Here is a 21,309-nt window from a genome sequence, read left to right on the forward strand (position 1 = left end):
AGGCCTACACGAGAGCACACATACAGTACAATACAGATCTTATTTACACATTTATCATCTGATCATATATTTTATTCGTTCTTTTTGCCCGTATTGGAGCGCGTATAATAACGTGCAATCCATCTCTTATTTACCTTTTTGTCATCTTATATTATATTTTATTTGCTCTTTTTATGCGTATGGGAGTGCGCTCGCATGGCTCTATTAAGCGTCGCGCCGGCCACACCAGCCACTCGATCTCTCCATTTACACCTAATGGTAGCTACACGAAAGCACACATAGTGCAATACAGATCTCATTTACCCATTTATCGTCTGATCTTATATTTTAATCGCTCTTTTTATGCGAACGGGTCGTGGCTCTAAGCATCGCCAGCCATACCAGCCACAAGATCTCTTATTACACCCATCAGACACTCCGATTGATGCACATGTGAAAACAGACAGTGCAATCCTGCTCTTAAGTATCTTTTTTGTCATCTTATTTTATATTTTATTTGCTCTTTTTGTCCATAATGGAGCGTGCACGTCACCTAGCGTCGCGCCTGCCACAAGATCTCTCACTGTTTACATGAGACACTCAGATGAGAGCAAATAAAGTCCAATCCATACCTTTTTGTAATTTTTTCTTATATTTTATTTGCTCTTTTTGCCCGTATTGGAGCCATCTTCGCAGTAGTGAACGCGCCGAGAGAAATGCTCATTTCATATGGATTAAATATAATCTGAGAGTAGAATAATATTTATTTTCGTTTTGAATTAATTTGTTTAAAATTAGGCTAGACATTTCTACCTTTCTAGATGTAGCCTATTTGTCATGTCTTTGAGAAACGTGCAAAGCAAAAAGTTCATGATTTTATTGCTATGCCTATATGTTTGCTTTGCTTCTTATTTATTAAATCCTGGGAATTGGTTGATCAAACATTGATTAAAATCAAGATGCAATTTATTAAAAACGAAATTCACTTTAAAGAAAGGCTTTATTAAAAAAAAAAACTTAATGGAGTGGTCAAAATCATTCTTCTTCAGAATGTCAATCGGAGAATCACGCAACTATGAGAAATATTGCGAAATCTTGTGACTGGCGCACCACGAAACGTGCTCCATTATGGGACAAACGAGCTAATAAAATATAAGATAAGATGACAAAAGGGTAAATAAGTGCAGGGTTGCGTTGTCTCTGTGTTTTCGTGCATCAATCGGAGTGTCGGCTATGAGAACAGTGAGAGATCTTGTGGCTGGGGGGACGGGTGGGACATGTCCCCATAGATATGTATGCATGTCCCCACCACTTTTTGCCAGGGTCGATTTTGTACCCACCACTTTTGAAACATCTCGCGGCGCCTACTCGAAAGAGAAAAAAAATAATGAATGCGTCATTGTACCCAGCACTTTTGAAAATGCTCTTCCGAATACGTCTCTCCGTCCCCCAGCACATTTCAAACCAAACCAAACTGACGCCCGTACACAAGAGCAGGATAACACTGTCTGTGTGCTCTCGTGTATTAATCGGAGTTTCTGATAGTAAACAGTGAGAGATCGTGTGGCTGGTGTGGCTGGCGCGATGCTTAGAGCCACAAGATCAAATGACAAATAGATAATATCCTGTAGGGGTAAAACTTGCTGGTGAGTGGCGAACATGACTTTTTTGTCAGAAAGATGTCGTTGGTGTAGACACTTGTCAATCAAACATGTCTGACCAACAGAGAAGCACCCGCCCACTGCGGAACGTTTGTGTCAAAATGATTCAATCAAAAAAAAGTTTGAACTTCAAAACTTTTTGCACTTCAAAAAAAAAAAAAGGATTCAATCAAAACAATTTGAAATTCTAAATTTTTTTCACTTCAAATAAAAAGCAAAAACAACGAAAACACACATTCTCTTCAATACTTTTTTTATACACGAGGTAAATAATTTTTTTTTTGCTTTTGAAAAGTTTTTTCTTTGATTGAAAATATTTTTTTTTTGATTGAAACAACTTTTTTGGAATTGAATGATTAAGACACAAATGTCCTACCCATCTATGGCCCAAACACAAAAAAGATTACTTCAATCAAAGAGAACATTTTCAATTAAAACAAAAGGTGTTCAAATGCAATTTTTGGAGTCTCAAATATTTTATTTGCATTCAAAAATGATTTTCTATATTTGAAAATGTTTATCTTTTCATTGAAGTGACTTTTGTATTGATTCTGTTGTTTGTTTGTTTGAAGCAACTTCTTTTTTGATTGAATGATAAAGACACAAATGTCCTACCCATTATATGGTCCAATCAAAAAACAATGTTACTTTAATTAAAAAGGTTGCTTTAAACAAAAAAAAAACGGACTTCTATCAAAGAAAACATTTTCAATCAAAGAAAAGCAGTGTTCAAATGTATTTTTTTGAGTCTCAAATATATTTTTGGATTCAAATACTTTTTTTCTTTGATTGAAAAGTTTTTTTTTCATTGAAGTGAAGGTTTTTTTTAATTGAAAATATTTTTTTTGATTGAAGCAACATTTTTTTTGATTGAATAATAAAGACACAAATCTACCTTCATAATATTTGATCACTAAAAATGACGTATTTAAACGTTTTTTTTTTCTTGAAAAAAAATGTCTTCATGTCATAAATATCTTGAATGTAACTCGACACCCTTGCCTCATTTAGTATGCGCGGTTATATGAATATGCAAATGAGCCCCGCCTCCACTCACTCGCTCAGCTGAGAGATCCACTGATTGACGATCACACGTGGATCTGATTGGTTACAAGGTCGTTTGTAACGTCAGAAACGCCAGCGATTTCAAAGCGTGTTTTTGAGACTGTCTTCGGTTCACTGCAGTTTTAAAGGGTAACTAAACCCCTGGCCAGAGCCTGACTCCACCCACTGGTAATTTTTGAAAAATGCTGAAAAAATGGGCAGACCCCAGCGGAGATAGAGGGGACGAGGGCGTGGTGAGCTGGAATCTGATTACGTCACGAAGAACCGCAAACATCCAATAGGAAAATTCAACTGCAGTAGCCACCGTTCAACCTGAAGAGGGCAGCACTAAGACGTTTTTACACCATGTCTTGTAGAATTAAAACACTTTATACCCAAATGTTAAAAAAGTTACTTGAATCGATGATCAGCATTAAAAAAGGCCCGTTCTTACAGATCATTAACTAAAAAAAGTTGGTTTAGGGTTTAGTTACCCTTTAAGTAGAAAATACTCAGCAATGCTGTCGACTTTTGTCTGGTGCAAGTATTCTCTTGAGTGCAGTGAATAACTTTTAAAGAACCTTAGGGGAAGTTTTGGGAATGTTTTTTTTAATTATTATTATTTATTTTTATTATTAAATAATTTCAAATTACAAACAGGCATTGACATATTATCATGGTTAAACACATAGGCCAAGCAGCATATGGTAATAAAAACATAGGCTAAATAAATAATGAATAAAAAGTATAAAAATATGACAAGCAAATTATAACAAAATAACTTACACTGGGTGTTATTAATCCATATAAATATTGCCAGTAATTTAGAGAGTTTTAAGGCACTCCTTTTTATCACTTTTAATCATAAATTACGCAAAACATGGAGAAACTTTAACAAATCTACATTTGTGTAGATAAAACTTGCCTACAATCGAGCAAAACCGTTGAAAAACATATTCATATTTAACGGCTCTCTGCAATCAAAGTTGGAAGCGTTGAGTTTGTGTACGGTTGTCATGGCGACGCTGGCCCGTCCTCCCCCTGAGTCTGGGAGTTCAGTTGCTCCTCCTCACTCCTCAGTCAAGCACTGGTTTTATTAAAGAGTGAATGAGGACAGCGCAGTTTTCCTGCTGTGGATACTGGATACTGTCTGATCAAATATGTCTCACACTGTGACTCTCGCCGGTCCCTCGCCGTGGGGTTTTCGTCTGGTGGGTGGACGGGACTTCAGCACACCGCTCACCATCTCCAGAGTACGTCTTTTCTCATTCTTCTCTTTTAATGATAGACTGTTTCTCAACGCGACCCCTTTACAACCGGCGTGCTATTTCATTGTTGTTACGTGACCCTTTGGGTTTACTTCTCTAAATGTGAGGTTACTTCTCTAAATGAACTCGATGAACTTTGTTTTTCTTGTTTGTCGCGTCGGTTCGCGTCGCTTATTCAGAAACATCTCCCAGGAACGAAGATATTTCAATTTCACTTCAGCTGCTCAGTAAAAATGAGTTATTGTTTCTGTCCCGTTAAAAAAATCAACGTTATCTCATTAAATTTCTTTGGAGAAATAACAGGAAAAAATAGACACATTTGAGCTGTATAATGTATTTGGTAATAATAATCAAAATTATTATTATTTTTGATATGCTGGAGATTTAAGGAGAAGTCTCAATTTAATCTAACTGATGTCTAAGAGAAACAGTTGAGATATTAAAGTAATCTTCTGTGTTAATATCACTTTCCTTTGGGCATTGACTTCGATGCTTCTCAAATGAATGAAAAGCTGAATCATGCTCGACAAACCCTATCATTACTGCACATTTGTGGTCAGTAAATGCCTATGTCAGAAGAAATCTTATTCGACTGCCTTACACTTATGTAGAAAAAATGGCAGGCAGCTGGTTTTCACAGATTAATATTTACAGCCAGTCAGGGCTTTATCTGTGGTCATGGATGTTTAGTCTATAGTGAGTCCAGCCAACCTTTCACACATGAATGGATGAAGGTGATAATGGTACAGTTTTCTGTTTTTTTATTTTTATTTTAACAGCTAATAATTCAGTTTGACAGTATTATCTAACCCCTAAAATACAATAAATAAATAAATAAATATACAAAAAAAAAAAAACACTGGGTTAAAAAAAATCAATTTGGGTTGTTTTTAGCCCAATGGCTGGGTAAATAAAGAACGGAACACATGTTGGGCTAATCTTATACCCATAAAATTGGGTTATTTAACCAATCATAATGAGTTGATTTTAATAATTCATTTGTACAAAAATATTATAATCTTATTTTACTTCATAATTGAATTGGTGGCTTACAGATTAAATTCGTCCTAAAAATACTCCCAGGGTTTCTGCATGTTTTATTAAGGGAAATTTAAGACTTTTTAAAGAATTTTTAAGACCAAATGAAGACAATTTACTGAATAAAATAAAAGGAAAACACTTTAAATGTCTAGGGAGCAACACTTCAGGGTTTAAAAACACAACTTTAAAAAGATATCGATATCCATTACCTTTTAATTAATTTCACACATAAAAAAGAGAAAAAAGTATTGAACTGCTCTCATCCACTAAAATTACTGGAGGTACAAAATTACATAATATGTGAAGTCTTGTTTTATGTAAAACTGATTAAAATGAAGTGATCTTATGCTTAAAACCATAATAAATATTTGCTAATGACTCATTGCTAATGAATAACCTGCCCATAAACAAACAATTCACAGTTCTTAGAACATTTTTTTTTGATGGGACAGGTGACTTTATGTTAACGATTTTACACTTGACATAAAACGTGCACAAACCTGTATTTCACAGAACAAATGAACAAATTTGGCTGAGAACCGTTCTCTCCTGAAGAGGATGCAAATGTTTCTCAACCGCTGGGTAACATAAAAACTACCCAAACACTGAAAAAACAACCCCAGCGTTTGAGTTGAGAAGATAACCCTGTGTTTTGGTGCTGCAACAGTTAAAGATAGCAGATTGATGCTGAAAGCTGGTGAAAGGCTCATCAGCACCACAGGATTGAGGATGAATCTGGTAAAGTGAAGCTCGCTGGAAGGCTTGGCTTCGATATCTTGCATTTACGTCCTATGAAGGCTTCCATCTGGCACTGTGGATCGAGTTCCCACTAAATGCTGAGATTAAACCTCAGGTTTTGTTAGGGAAAGTGTCTGTTAGGGTTGCAGATGTTGCCAATGGAAAACCTTTAAATGGAAAAGAGGTAACAGTTTAAACTAGGGGTGTAGCAATCCTCTCATGTCACGATTCGATACACGACACTGAACTCACGATATGATATTATTGCGATACTCCAAGACATATGGTAAAAGGTTAACAAAAAATGAACTGTTGATTAAAATGCTAAATTAGGTGTTACATTGAATAGTCTTGGACCCAAAGCACAGACAATAGAGACAACTAGATGAACATGCTTGAACTCTTGACTAGATATATTTGAAATAATGTTGGACACTTTTACTGATAACATCATCAGACATATGGCATTATCAGGACCACAAATATTCCCTCATTGCATTATTATACATTATATTCAACAATATATATAGTAGTTTAATGTAGTACTGACACTAAAACTCTGAAAACAGTCATTTTTATTTATGGTGAGGTGAACTATCAGATTATCATACGAAACATGCATACAGTACAACTATCATACAAATTGTATCCACGATGGGCATATATTGTTAAACCCCTAGTTGAAACACAATGCAGTTTTTGTAAATTAAATGTGGACATTCAGACATTATAGGAGATAAATTGGTAATATGGCGATATTGTGCTTATTTTTACGCAGTTACTTGGACCATTGGTTTGTTGTAAAATGCTTTTGCTTCTAACCTAATGGGTTGAACAGTTGGTGTTTTCCTGGTGGTAAATGTGAAAGTGCTGAGGTAAAAGTTCATTGAATCATTGCCAAGTGCAATACACAACAAATTGTTAGCACTTGTCTGGACCAACTGACAAATGTGGCTATCCATTTACAGGAATTCAGAACGGTGCAGTGTTTCACTCTTTGCCAAGTCTTCGCTACAAAAATACTGAGGAAATCAGAATCTCTTTTTCATTCCTACAGTAAACTTTAAAGTAGCCTGAACCAGATAGACGTGCGCCGTCTTATAAACATATTTACTCTGCTAATCTTCAATGTCTGACTGGTTCCCTCTGGGATTTCACAGGGCTAATTTATTGCATCCAGGGCCTTCCTCTTGTTTTTGCTCTGTAAGGGCATGCAGTAATGCTGGCAGGCTGAAACTCATTGTCCACTTTTGTTCAGCTCCGCATTTATAACACAGACGCATTCCAGGAAGCCATGTGACATTATTCAAAATGAGATTAAGTAGCAACTAGGAGATTCTGAGGCACCGGATTCATCAAAGTTCACAGCGTCATGGGAATGTGTCCAAGCTACACTGTTGAAGTTGAGTGTCTTTTCAAATACTTTCTATGGGTGGCCTCAAATGGTGGGTTCTTGGCTGAAAAATGGGGTTTTCTGTTCTGACAGGGTCACGGAGAGTAGCAGGGCAAAAAAAAACAATGCAAAAAATCAATCAAACTCTAAGGTATTTCAATGCAAATTGGCACAGGTCACCATGGACATGTTGGGCATTCTTAAAAAACAATGACCAAAACTAAACAACTTAAAGGGATACTTCACCTCTGGAAAGATGAATGTGTATTTAAAATGGTTAATTTATGTAGAAGAAATGTGAAATTATTTTTGAATTTGGAGCTTTCTAGACTGAGAAAAGCCAGAAAATGTATTTTTGGCTTATGTGGATGAAAGACAACAACTCCCAGAATGCACTTGCCATGCCCACCGTTAACAGAGCGCAGTAGTTAAACAACAAGTCTAGGCTACTAATGAGTCTCTGTGATGAGTCTGCCCGAAAATTCCAGATCGCCCAAAATGTCCGGGATTGGGCTTTTGTGTTCTACAGTCGCCATTCATTATGTTTACTGTGGCGAGCGGGACGAGTGAGGGCGGCGGGAGAACGGCGCGAGTCACGTTTACTGTGGCGAGAGGAACGAATGAGGGCCGCGGGAGAACGGTGCGAGTCATGTTTACTCTGGCGAGCGGGACGAGTGAGGGCGGCGGGAGAACGGCGCGGGTCACGTTTACTGTGGCGAGCGGGACGAGTGAGGACGGCGGGAGAACGGCGCGAGTCATGTTTACTGTGGCGAGCGGGACGAGTGAGGGCCGCGGGAGAACGGCGCGAGTCATGTTTACTTTGGCGAGCGGGACGAGTGAGGGCCGCGGGAGAACGGTGCGAGTCATGTTTACTCTGGCGAGCGGGACGAGTGAGGGCGGCGGGAGAACGGCGCGAGTCATGTTTACTGTGGCGAGCGGGACGAGTGAGGGCCGCGGGAGAACGGCGCGAGTCATGTTAACTGTGGCGAGAGGGACGAGTGAGGGCCGCGGGAGAACGGCGCGAGTCACGTTTACTGTGGCGAGCGGGACGAGTGAGGGCGGCGGGAGAACGGCGCGAGTCATGTTTACTGTGGCGAGCGGGACGAGTGAGGGCCGCGGGAGAACGGCGCGAGTCATGTTAACTGTGGCGAGAGGGACGAGTGAGGGCCGCGGGAGAACGGCGCGAGTCACGTTTACTGTGGCGAGCGGGACGAGTGAGGGCCGCGGGAGAACGGCGCGAGTCACGTTTACTGTGGCGAGCGGGACGAGTGAGGCCCGCGGGAGAACGGCGCGAGTCATGTTTACTGTGGCGAGTGGGACGAGTGAGGGCCGCGGGAGAACGGCGCGAGTCACGTTTACTGTGGCGAGAGGGACGAGTGAGGGCCGCGGGAGAACGGCGCGAGTCATGTTTACTGTGGCGAGCGGGACGAGTGAGGGCCGCGGGAGAACGGCGCGAGTCATGTTTACTGTGGCGAGCGGGACGAGTGAGGGCGGCGGGAGAACGGCGCGAGTCATGTTTACTGTGGCGAGCGGGACGAGTGAGGGCCGCGGGAGAACGGCGCGAGTCACGTTTACTGTGGCGAGCGGGACGAGTGAGGCCCGCGGGAGAACGGCGCGAGTCATGTTTACTGTGGCGAGTGGGACGAGTGAGGGCCGCGGGAGAACGGCGCGAGTCACGTTTACTGTGGCGAGCGGGACGAGTGAGGCCCGCGGGAGAACGGCGCGAGTCATGTTTACTGTGGCGTGCGGGACGAGTGAGGGCCGCGGGAGAACGGCGCGAGTCACGTTTACTGTGGCGAGAGGGACGAGTGAGGGCCGCGGGAGAACGGCGCGAGTCATGTTTACTGTGGCGTGCGGGACGAGTGAGGGCCGCGGGAGAACGGCGCGAGTCACGTTTACTGTGGCGAGAGGGACGAGTGAGGGCCGCGGGAGAACGGCGCGAGTCACGTTTACTGTGGCGAGAGGGACGAGTGAGGGCCGCGGGAGAACGGCGCGAGTCATGTTTACTGAAGCTGTGCATGTAAACAATGAATGGTGACTGCAGAAAGCAAAAGCTGAATCCCGGACATCGACGGCCGGACATGTCCGGGGAAGAGAGGATGGTAACCGCTATTACCCTCAGCTTTCTCCACGGAACAAGAGGCTGCTAGCTTAGCTTCCAAACAAATATGGCCGACACTATGTGTTCATTCTGTGAGTGAGATCGCCCTCTATGGGCGGGTTGAGGACATGCAGGACTGCAGGCCCTACTACTGACTGTAGTCTTTAGACTCTAGACAAAAAATCCTCAGATGACGCTAAATGACGACAAAAAATATATAAATCTCTCATCTCAGGGGGATATGAGGGGGGAAAGCATAATTTGAAAATACTACAGGTTTTCTACTAATACAAAGCTTAATGCTAAATCCTGAAGTATCGCTTTAAACCAAAATATGTCCCAGTTTGCCGGCCACAGTGAGAGCATGAACCCATTGATTCAATGTTGCGTGGGAAGCAATTTTTTTAACTTTGTTGCTACTTGATGTCCACTGTAAGACCAGGATCCTGAAATTAAACCGGTTTAGAACAACTTCTCTTTACTTAGGCCTATGTTTTTTTTTCATAAGAATTTGAGAGTAATCATTGATTTTCCTCTACTTTTTTATTCCAAAGGTAAAGTAAACAGAAGTGCCAAAAGTTTCTGGTTCAACATTCAGCATATTGGTTACATTGAAAGCAACATTTTTTACTCTTTATGTCCAATGATTTCCAAATCAACAGCTTCCTAGTGTGGGGTTTGAACTCCTACTGTAATCATCAACAGTTTTTATGGATATAAAGCTCATATTTGTATCCTGACTACAGTGATCCTTTCTCCTCATCATGCTCTCTAAATGTAGGCTATGTATAATGTTTCTCACTGTAAATCTTAGCTTTTTTGGCCAAAACAGGGAGGTCACATTACATAACTTGTTCTTTGTGGCTCAGCCGGGTAAACCAAGATGTTTCAAGATAAAGCACCATGTGTCTTAGTATTACTCAGGACCTTCAAACACATGAGGCAAATTAACACATGTTAAAAATTGTACGAATTAGCCTTATTAGTAGGTCAAGAGTTTGCTTCTGTTTGCTAAATATTTAAGGTCGTACATATGTGCTTGGCTTATTATAGGCAGGTGAACGAGTCATTTCGTTAATGACTTGGATGTGGGCTACATCCCCCTGTAATAACAACAGCCCTTGGTCCCTATTCTTAAGGCAAGTGTTCTGTACTTAGGAACAATTTCAGGCAATTTCCTGGCTTAACATCTAAACTGGTCTTTTTAGAGGTCTGTGATTACTTCAAGTTAATTGTATCTATATAGTTAACTATAGTGTGTAGCGGTGGATAGTGCTTACATTTAATTACTTTCACTATGCAGTAGCATTCAAATCTCTTCGTTACAAAAGCAGAAGAGTTTACTTTATTAAAATGTTTTGATACTTGATTTTTACCATTCATTTTTCAGTCCACTTGTCACTGGTCAGTTATTTCTACTTGTAAAGTTTTATTGTGAAACACTTTTTTTAAGAAAGCAAGAGCCGAACAGTGTCGGCCTAGATTTATAATATTGACCCTAACACCAAATAGTTATTGGCTATTTGCATTTCAGTTTGTTTGATCTCAAAGCCAGAGGGTAAAGGCCGTGTCAGAGAATGAGATATGACAACTTAAAATTATTATGAGAACATTATAAGTGTGTGCTTGGGACATGGAGTTTAATGGTTAGACTTGTTTTGTAATCCTGTTCTAAAAACAATATATAACAATGGCCAATAATATATTGGTTATCAGCTTTCAAAGGAAAGAATTATCGTTATCGGTATCGGCCAAAAAGTTCAAATCAGTGCATTTCTATAAATTATGATTACAGGGACAGATTTTTGGATTAAGAAAGATTTATTTTTGCTCAGTTCCTTGCACAATACTATGGTAAAACCTCCTAACACTTTTACCATAGTGCATGATTTGTAAACTAATACATTTGGATATTTTCATCACATAACCAGCTCTTTATTAATGGCTTTTCTGATGTAGTAAACATGCTCAGTAGTTCATCTGGTCCAGCATTGCCCTTGTGTGAAACACAATTAAAGAGCTCAAAGACCTCTAGAATCAAGTTCAAATGGCATGATTGCTTCAGCAAATGATGTGTTTTTCTCTCATGTTTGCTTTTGTTAACACTATCGGTTATGTTTAGGGTAGGGTTTAGTGTAGGTGGTTCTAGGGCTGTGCGACATTAAATAATGTCATATGATAATGGTTCAAGTGTGTAAAATTAATTTAAATTATATTTAAACATATAAACACTGAAAAATGATAACCAACATACATGTTTCATGTTCTTTCTGTGAGAATAAAGCATCCTTAGAACTTCTGAAAGTGAACAGCAGTGTGGCTGAGCTGGTTAAAATGTAAAAAAGTGAGAGTGATGAGCGCTGCGTTTTATCCAAAGTTGAATATTTTTCAACTCCCAGCGACCAGTAAAAACGCCGGGCACTTCAGCGCGGAAAAAAAAAACGCTCAGTGCCTCGTTACGCTCATGGCGTTTAAAAAACGCGGCGCTCCCATTGAAAACAATTGAAAAACGCTGAAAAAATGCTTTGGTGGACACACGGCCTTACGGTCAATGACATGAGTGCTAATCAGCTGATCTGATTAGTCAGATTAGTCAGCAGATGTCTCACGAACGTAACCAGCTCATTTATCCCCACATAGCAAAGCGATAACACAGCGAGGGAGAAGATCTAAGTTACATGAAACAATCAAACTACATATTTTACACTTGAAAGGGTAAAGTCACTACTCGCGGTGTCTATGGCTAGCTTCTAGCTTTCAGCGGCTTCCCTTTCAAGGTAGCGACGAAGCGTTGTGGCGCTGTGTGTTAGCGTTCGGCTACGATAGAAACATGACGTCACAGTATGTGGACCTCCATGCGGTTATGTAGATATAAATGTCTCATTCTAAGGTAATTAAAACATTACGGTTTATTAAGTAAGTTCTTTATACACCACTGAAAACATAGTTATGGGTGTTGTATTGCATTTCTGTTAATAGATAATCAAAATTTTTACACATTGCACCTTTAAACTCAATATAGCATTAACCTTTAAGCGCTATTCACCTAATAATTATAATATATAATAATATAATAATAGTCACCACATCGCACACTAGTCAACTGAGTAATTGATCATCTGTCATTGGTGTAGTTGTAGGCTTTGTTTGTTTTATTGATGGTTTCCAGTGAGTCAGTAATGGTACCCTGGTCTGCAGGCATTGCAGTGTTTGCCCTGGGTGTGGTACTTCCTTAACCTTTCTTCTGTTTGGCTTTTGTTAGATAACACCTGCGAGTAAAGCTGCGCTGAGCGACTTGTGCCCTGGAGACACCATCCTAACCATCAATGGAGAAAGTACAGAGACCATGACACACATGGAGGCTCAGAACCGCATTAAAGCCTGCACAGATCAGCTTGTGTTGGCCATCAGCAGGTACTGCCTTATAAGCCTGTATATCTGCCTCACATCCAGGTGCTGCTTGTTTTCACAGAGATATACGTTAGATGCACATCTGTTTGACTTAGAATTTTGTCTTTGAACTTCCCATTTTTTTCCTCTGTATATTTCTATGCAACACTGTAGATTTCTAGGTTCTTAAAAAAAAAAAAAAAAAGGATTTAGATTTATCGCTGAATATATTGGTCATTAGCTTTCAAGAGTTATCGGTATCGGCCAAAATGTTGATATCGGTGCATCCCTAGAAAGAATCGCTCGTCTACTGACATTTGTTCTGACATCTGCTTAAAACATTACAAATCATGATATAACTTTCATTAACTCTACATAAGTAAATCAATTTCACAATTTCATTTTCGAAGAGTTATTACCTGGTGAAGTGGATTTACTTATTGTAGAGTTAATGAAAGTTATAATGTTATGTCAGAACAAATGTCAGTAGACTGGGAAGTTTTAAAAACGAGCGATTCATTCTAGTAGGAATGCACCGATATGAACATTTTTGCCGATACCGATTAACCGATAACTCTTTATATTCAAAAGCCGATAACCGATATATTGGTTGATAAATCTAAATCCATATATTTAGATAATTTTTAGAGCCTGATTACAAAAAAAACATCTCACCATTAAATGCAATGCCCCAAACAATTAAAATGATGTTGTGTAGCCGATATGACAGATTTGCGTGGCACATGTTGCACTAAACTGTATTTTTCTTCTTGAAGCGATTCCAATCATATTTCAGCTAATTAAAAAGCATCTGAAGTGTCTCAGCTGGAGGAAATAATACATTATTTATCGGCTTCAATATATTGGCCAAATTTTCTTATTGGGCCGATAACGATAACAGTAAAAATGAACCGATATACCGATATGGTGGGCGATATACAGTATTGTGCATCCCTAGTTCATTCATAAATCAATAAGATATATAAATCAGAAGACTCAACACAACAAGCGCAGTGCTAAAAATGTGCTACATATGCTCTATAGAAATTGCCAGTGTTTTGAGACTAAGGACTGCACATGCGCATTGGAGAATCTAGCCTGATAATTAATCTATTTGAGTACAAGTAACTACATTTATGAGACAGTTCATGTCTGATTTTATTGCTGATTTAGTATAGCAAGAAGTTTGAAATTTCAGGATTCCCCAGACTTGCTCTTGAATAGAATTTATTTTTATTTATTTTTTGAAAGGGACTTTTTAATCAATTCTGTGTTGACAGAACAGAAACAAACTGTGCTCAACCATATAAAACTTTGAACTTATTTCCCCCCCAAACTTTAAGCTGTCACATCCAAATGACAATATGATAAAAGATGATCTTTTTCACACACTAAATTTTAGTGTGTGAGTGTGAGATTCACTGAGAGGCATCATATGCTACATCTTGCCATATTTGGTATGTGTTCTCTGAGCAAGCAGCGCGTGTTATTTGGAAAAGCCCTGACCTCTTGGAAGTCCTGCTCATATATCATCTTTTGACATTAAGTGGTACATTCACATAGGAGTAGTAAATTTATTTCAGGATACTCTGGGTTGTTTATACTGAGCATTCGACTGGGAATGTTTTCCTCCGATTGCATTTCAAAACTTTCAGCCAAACTTGTTTTTTACACCAGCAAATTTTCATTTCTAGATTTTTACTAGACAACTAGTTGTTTGCCTCATAACTTTCCAGCACAATACTAGGATTGCTAGGTGTTTGCTGATGTCTTATTTTTTTATGCATTGATCGCATCGCAAAAACACATTATATTCCATCATCTAGTGGGTTGGGGATTTATTCAGATCCTTAACCACAAGTATGAGCGATAGTAATAGTGATGCTTGCCTCGCCAAACACCACTAATTATTATTTATCTAGGCAGTCTGTGCCATTTGGAAACTGAACTCTAAACAGTCTTAGAGAGTAAACAGAATTCCACATTTTGTCACCATAATCCTTTTTGCATGGCTTGCATAGATCGCTCTGTGAAGGTCATGTGACACCATTGTAAATGCAAAAGCATGGCCCCCTGTATCTATTGGTATGTGACCTTTAGCATATGCCAATGACTCATTTGTATTTGTCTGCGCTCTTGCTGGCGTGATAAGTGCTGCTTGTTTTCAGTGTGCGTGATCATGTGCTCGAGCAGATCACAGGCTGCAGCTTCTGTTTTCCATGTGCTTGGATGGAAATGCAATTACATGGGACACGGCACCCAGAATCATCCTGAATCATATTCTCCTTGAGACCGGAGAGACGTGCAAACATAAATTACTAAAAACCCAACCACTGTGTTTCTTGTTCACACTGTTTATCTTGTTTATTTAGCATACAAAATAAAGCTATTTAAATGTAATTAGCTCATGTTTCAGATTAGAGATTAGAGATGATGAACTGAAAAAATGCATGACAAATTATGAATTATCTGAATTGGTTTAACCCAAAAAAAAAATGCTGCTTCTTTTACAAAAAAAAAAAAAAAAAAGAAGAAGAATAACTAAATAATTGTGAGTTTAGATTCAACAGCATGTGAGAAAACATTACTTAAGCAAATAAAAATAACGTCTGCTCTGCGCACAGAAATTACAGTAAAAAATGTGCCTGATGAAGACCTGACTGGTCGAAACGCTGTGCTGTGTATAAACACAATTTTTCAAGCTGTAATTTGAGTGTGCAGACATTTATTTATTTATTTTTCATTTATTGTTATCTACACCAGCTGAACACCAGCGATTTCAAACCGTGTTTTTGAGACTGTCTTTGGTTCTCTGCAGTTTTAAGGAGTAAATACTCAGCAATGCTGTCGACTTATGAATTTGCACATTGTTTGTCATATAGCATATTAAATACCACATAAACAACATTAAAACCTTGATTTTCACCACAGTGGGACTTTAAACATTTTAAACATCATATTTTCTCACATCAGGCCCAACGAGAGACAATCATTGATTTGCCGCCAAACACTCATGGGTTAATATTATGACATTTCTTTCTGAATTTCAGTCTTTCTCTTCAGGAAAATGGACCAAAAATATTAATTGCAAAAGCTTGCTGTCTTTAGAGCAGTGTTTCCCAACGCTGGTCCTAGAGATCCCCCAACACGGCACATTTTCGATGTCTCTTTTATCTGGTCACCGTGATTTTGACATATTTTGTTGATCCTGGAACACCATTCATGTCCAAAAGCTTTGTGCTAACCCTAGCCCCAACCCTACACCTAACCCTACCCGTAAGCAATCATTAAAATCAGAGGGAAATTATATTGTGAATAGCAATGATGTAGAAGCACCATGGCCATAAGCCTAATTTTGACTTGTCTCTCAAATCTGATTGGTTGAATGTAGGGCTGCAGCTATCGATTCTTTTTGTAATCGATTAATCTAGCACTTAATCGATCGATTAATCGAGTAATCGGATAATTTGTTTATGTGTGTTTTTAAGCAACCAAAACAAATAATGTATTACGAAAATGATAAGGTGTTTGGCTTTTATTTCTTTAAAAAAAAATAGAGGTATTTATTCCAACTGCAACATTTGGCTCCACAACTAATTATTGCAATTTTTACCCATTTAGTGTTTATAAGTGCCAGTGCCAACAATTATATAACAATACAGTTAAAACAATTTACTGTAAAACCTGTTACATGATGTAGCCCATAACATGTACAACTTTGAATACAAACTTAAATAGTAAAGCCCATTTGGCCTTAGTTTTGTCTTCTTAATCCAACATTACAAAAAAAGGCTTTGCACCTTCTGCAAATTACCCACCTGGAAACAAAAATTCGACATTAAAAAGGGAAAGCCTGAGTTAGGACTGCGAACAAAGCAGGGCTTGCATACTATTATGAATGTGAGTTTTGTGGATAAGTTGGTCTTTGCTTTCTTCGTTACAGACGGCCATGTTGTTCTGAAAAATTCACATATTTGAATGCTCAGAAAGGACGAAGAGCCATCTGTGTGTGCCCTCTCGACTTCACATTTTACGAAAACGTAATGATAACTAAATAGTGCCGAAGTTACGACGTCACTCTGTAGGCCAAAACTCGGAAGTGAGTTAGCATTTTAGCATTACGGTTCCCTCGCTCTAAAGCCTATGGGATTTTTGAATGGGTTTTTGCTAAATCGCCTGAAATAAGGTCATAGGTGAACAAAGCCTCTAAATATTTTCACGTTTTGATCTATGACACAGAACACACAGTTATAACCTGCTTGTGGTTTTTAAAATCTTTATATAGGCTTCAAAATGTATACATTTTGGATTAACTTGTTAAGATTATCTTGATAGACAAAACGTGTTTGTTGAACACAGATCTTATTTTTTGCGATTTTCCAAAAGTCTATGGGGAAAACGCATAGCTTTTCGATCGAGGGAATGACGCTAGCTTCCGAGTTGTCCTACAAAGTGACATCATCACTTCCGCACTCTATTACCGTCCACACCAACGCACGTCGTTCTGTTCATTATAAGCGCATGCCTCAGTTATGTCGTCTGTAGCTTTACAAGCTCGAGCTCGTTAAAGTAGGATGGAATCTGATTGGCTCTTTGTTTTTTTATCACTCATCAGCTGGAATAATTATGAAAATGATTCCCTGTGTTATTATCGTTATAGTTGTCGTGTGGATTCCTCTATTCTTTTTTTTTTTTTACATTTAGAATGCATTTTTTTGTTATTATATAGTTAACGTCCTTGAGTTTGCTCGCTTTCATCACTTCAATTGTTCACTGTGCTGACCAGCCAATCAGAGTGGTCTCTTTCAACGATGCCGATTCCAAGTTATGATAACAAAGAAATGAAATGAGTGAAGAAAAACACTTTGTAATCAATGCTTACATGATGAAATTTCAAACATCTCGGCAAAAACTACAGTATGTAACCAAATTCAATGTTATTTTGACTCATCGCCGCACCATATCGGGTCTATAGTTAGCCTGACATGTAGCATTGGTATATCCTTGCATTTCGGTCTTCTGCATGCAGTGATGCCATGTCTGGTTCCTGAAAATACCGGATGTGTCCCTGGTTGACTTCTGAGTCAGCACTGAACAAGGAGGTCTAATGAAACACGTCATACAAATCCACCCAGGCATTTCCTCAAGCCACTGTGAAGCAGCGAACAGCTGCCGGGAATCTCTCCGTATCTCCCTAGCCTCCTCTTTCTCTTTGAGGAAAGTTGCAGTCTGTAAAAGGCGGAGAGTGCGGATGACAAAGATTTGTTTCCACAAGTCGTGAAGCTGTCGGAAAGAGCCTGCTGGGCCAAGCAAGTTGAGTCATAAGACCTGGGTCATGGAGTAGAGAAAATAAAATAGAGGGCTTAAGGAGAGAGAGAACGGGGCAGGACTAAGTGCTTAGTGGACAATGACGCATGAATGAAGAATTGTGTGTGGATTTGAAAGCTTAGAGGAAGAAACAAAGAGAGCTATTTCTTGACAGTTGAAAAGGGAGTTTTGAAGGATTGGTGATGATGTCATTGAGAAGTAAGCTGAGCACTCGGCAAATACCTGAGGGGTTTTTCGGCTTGAAATCAAAATATAGCCGACTCCGAGTAGTTAAAGTGTCTGTTGACTGCTATTGGTTAAATAAACAGGATGACCTAACCAAAGTCAAAGACAATCTGCTTTCTTTAAGGTTTAATATTCAAGTGTTTCTGAGTTTTAGTTCCTGTCTCATCGGTTTCCTTGGTTTTTGATTAATCCTTGTTGTTTTGTTACTAGGGTTGGGTATCGTTTGAATTTGAACGATTCTGATTCCGATTCCGATTCCTTGTTTCGATTCCGGTTCCTAACGATTCTCGATTTCGATTCTTTTAAGAGGCAGAGTCAAAAAAGTTTAGCTAACCTTGCTAACCAACGGTCTTTCTGAAGGAAATACTCCTTCTGTCACAAATACTTGTCACAAATTTTGCATTTTGCCGAGATTTCGTTATTTTTAGAAAAGTGAAGCCACACTTTGGATCGCCGACGTAAGGTACTCATGTTCGACTCGCGTGGTTATGCCAACACTTCCGGTAGACGCTTCTTCGTTGGTGTTGTTCAGCGGTTTCTTCTTCCGCTCGGCGGACTGTGAATATCGAAACTAGGAATCGAAATTTTAACTTTTGAACGATTCCGGGAAAAACGAAAAGTTAGTCTCGGTTCCAATCGATACTCGATTCTCGATACCCAACCCTATTTGTTACCATGGCTACTGATTATGGTTAATTTGTGTTTGGTGTCGTATGTGTGTGTAAAAAGTGTTTGTTTCTTGAGTTTATTGGTTATTGTACATATATCATTTTTTTCCATTCCTAATTAAACACACCTGGGGTCTGTACCGTGAAGCCGGTTTAGCTGGCTAGTTTGTGCCAAGTTACCACAAATGCGGCATGACTTCAGTGTTAATTGCCATAGTAACTTACTCTCCACGGCTAACCGGCTCTGTTGCACGTTTTATTCTGGGTAAGAAATCTCAAACTGAAATTTGAAAGTGCGAGAAAGTGCCATCTACATCTCAAGTGTATTTGACCAAACAAGAAAACATTGTGCTTTTGTAAAATAAAGAAAACAACCTGGATGCCGTCCTGGGGTGCGTTCCCCGTACAACGGTGTGATTCGTTGCTTCGCTACCATAGTACGATACATCGTTGGAGAAATCAACTAGCTAATCACGACTGTTTCCCGAAACCCACTGTCGCAAAGTATCGTTCAACCACGTTGGTTTCGCACGTGGTGGAGTAATAACTACTTTTAATGAAACAACCAATTTAGAACCCTAGATTTTTATATATATATATATATAAATTAAGGACATGTCATCTGAGGACTATTTCTAACTGTTCTCAGTTATTTTGCTTTATTACCAGACTCAATATTTGGCTCGTTCTTACATAGTAGAGCACGTTCGCACACACGCACTCTTCAAAATCGGTATAAAAATACGACGTAAATTCCATTTGTATGTATTCTGTATAAAAGACACCGCTTGTACTGAACGTCAGCTTGCTTATTTTGCTCTAGATAAGGATTTATTACGTCCAAATGTGTTGCTATATAGAAACGATGCTTCTAACCACAGGTCGAGAGCAGTCGTTCAAACCACACAACTTCGCGATGCTGTTTGCGAATGTTCGTGGGAACGATGGTTTCGGGAAACACCGACTCGTTTAACTATGCTGATAACGACGGAACTTGCGACCATAGTTGGCTAACGATGCTTTCGGGAAACACACCCCTGATTTCCTTTCTGTGAAGTTTGTGGAGCTCGTCACAAAAATTAAACTCGGCATATAAGTGTAAATACCCAAGTGTTTCAGTCTTAGTTTGTCGGTTGTTGCCTTTGCACGTTGTGTGAACCTGCTACTGGTTTTGACCCTTGAGTTAGATTATCTGTGTTTTCATTTTCAATAAATACAACAATAAGCTCTTGTGTGCTTCTGAACTCTTCACGTTTCTGCTGCTCTTTTCCCTGTTGTAGTGGTTAGCAAAGAGTGTTGCATTACCGTGCGCCCCCTTCTGGACTGGAGTGTGTTTCGCCATGTTTCACACAAGCAATTGGCTGTTTACACTGTGCACACGCTCCATAGTTATTCGTGATCTCAGGAAAAGCCGGAGTAGTGGCCCAACAACTTCAGATACAAGTATACTCAATACAAACGTGCATAAGTACCAAATACTCGTTCGAGTATCATGAAATTTCACATGACACATTTGGAAACTCTATTTGAGCAGGTCATTGCTGTGTTTCTGGAAACATCTGGGTATTAGTCACCTTTCTAAAATAAAATTGGAAATGCAACAAATGTAGCAAAGCCAAAGTAAATCTTTCACTATATTGCAACTCAGTTACTCACTGAAGAAATCCCAACCAGAGGGGGAAATAGTTTATGTAAGACCCCCACTTAGGACAAAAACATGTGTAGTTTCAATATAATAGATATATTTTTGAGCCACTAAACCCATTCTTACCTCTAAACCTAACCCTAACTCTATTTCTTTAAAGTATATACAGTATACAGAAAAAATAACAGATAACTGTATAATCAATCACCATAAATTATTTATTGCTAAAATGTAAGAAAGGAGAACCAATGTAGTCCAAATGATTTGGATTACAACACACGCAAAAGGATCATTTTATGCTGCATATTTTGTGGTCATTTTTTGAGTCACGGGACTTGTTTTGTATCCCACGGCAAGCAAAATGAATTTTACACAAGTAATAGTTCAATGATTATATTGTGAAACATGAAAACATCTCAGTGATTATAAATACAATACAATCGACTGAAATTCAGTATTTATAAATGAGGATTTATAAATACGCTTGTCTATATCTATAATGTTGTTCATATGTATATCATTTACATTTACGTTTTGTTTTAAGTAAATGTACGTGTGGCATAACCACACTTAATTCATACATAAAAAGTGCACACAAATACTCATGAGATCACGTGTTCCCATGAGAAGGTCATTTAAGTGTTTGTGTCTCATAGTTGTACTGATAAAAGACAGATTTTGAACAGGCTCACAATGCATAATTATGTGCCACATTCTGACTTCAAAATTGCTTGACGGATTATAATGGAGAAAGAGTGGAAACAACACGGTGCATTGTGCGTCATCCCTGCCCACTACATCTGCCTCGCTCATTTTCCTCATTCCTAA

At 39.0% G+C, this 21,309-nt stretch overlaps 1 protein-coding gene across 1 annotated transcript in view; it reads left to right on the forward strand.

Moving 5' to 3' along the window:
* Positions 1 to 3,770: 3,770 nt before the first annotated feature.
* Positions 3,771 to 21,309, forward strand: part of pdlim4 (PDZ and LIM domain 4) — a 47,149-nt gene continuing 29,610 nt past the window's right edge. The window contains exons 1-2 of the mRNA XM_089123994.1: positions 3,771 to 3,937; positions 12,488 to 12,639. Coding sequence (XP_088980120.1) covers positions 3,845 to 3,937; positions 12,488 to 12,639 — 245 coding nt within the window. The 5' untranslated portion in view covers positions 3,771 to 3,844. The remainder of the gene's footprint in view (positions 3,938 to 12,487; positions 12,640 to 21,309) is intronic.

Source organism: Pimephales promelas, chromosome 19, assembly GCF_988280905.1.
Source record: "Pimephales promelas chromosome 19, fPimPro1.hap1.1, whole genome shotgun sequence".
NCBI classification, from domain to species: Eukaryota; Metazoa; Chordata; class Actinopteri; order Cypriniformes; family Leuciscidae; genus Pimephales; species Pimephales promelas.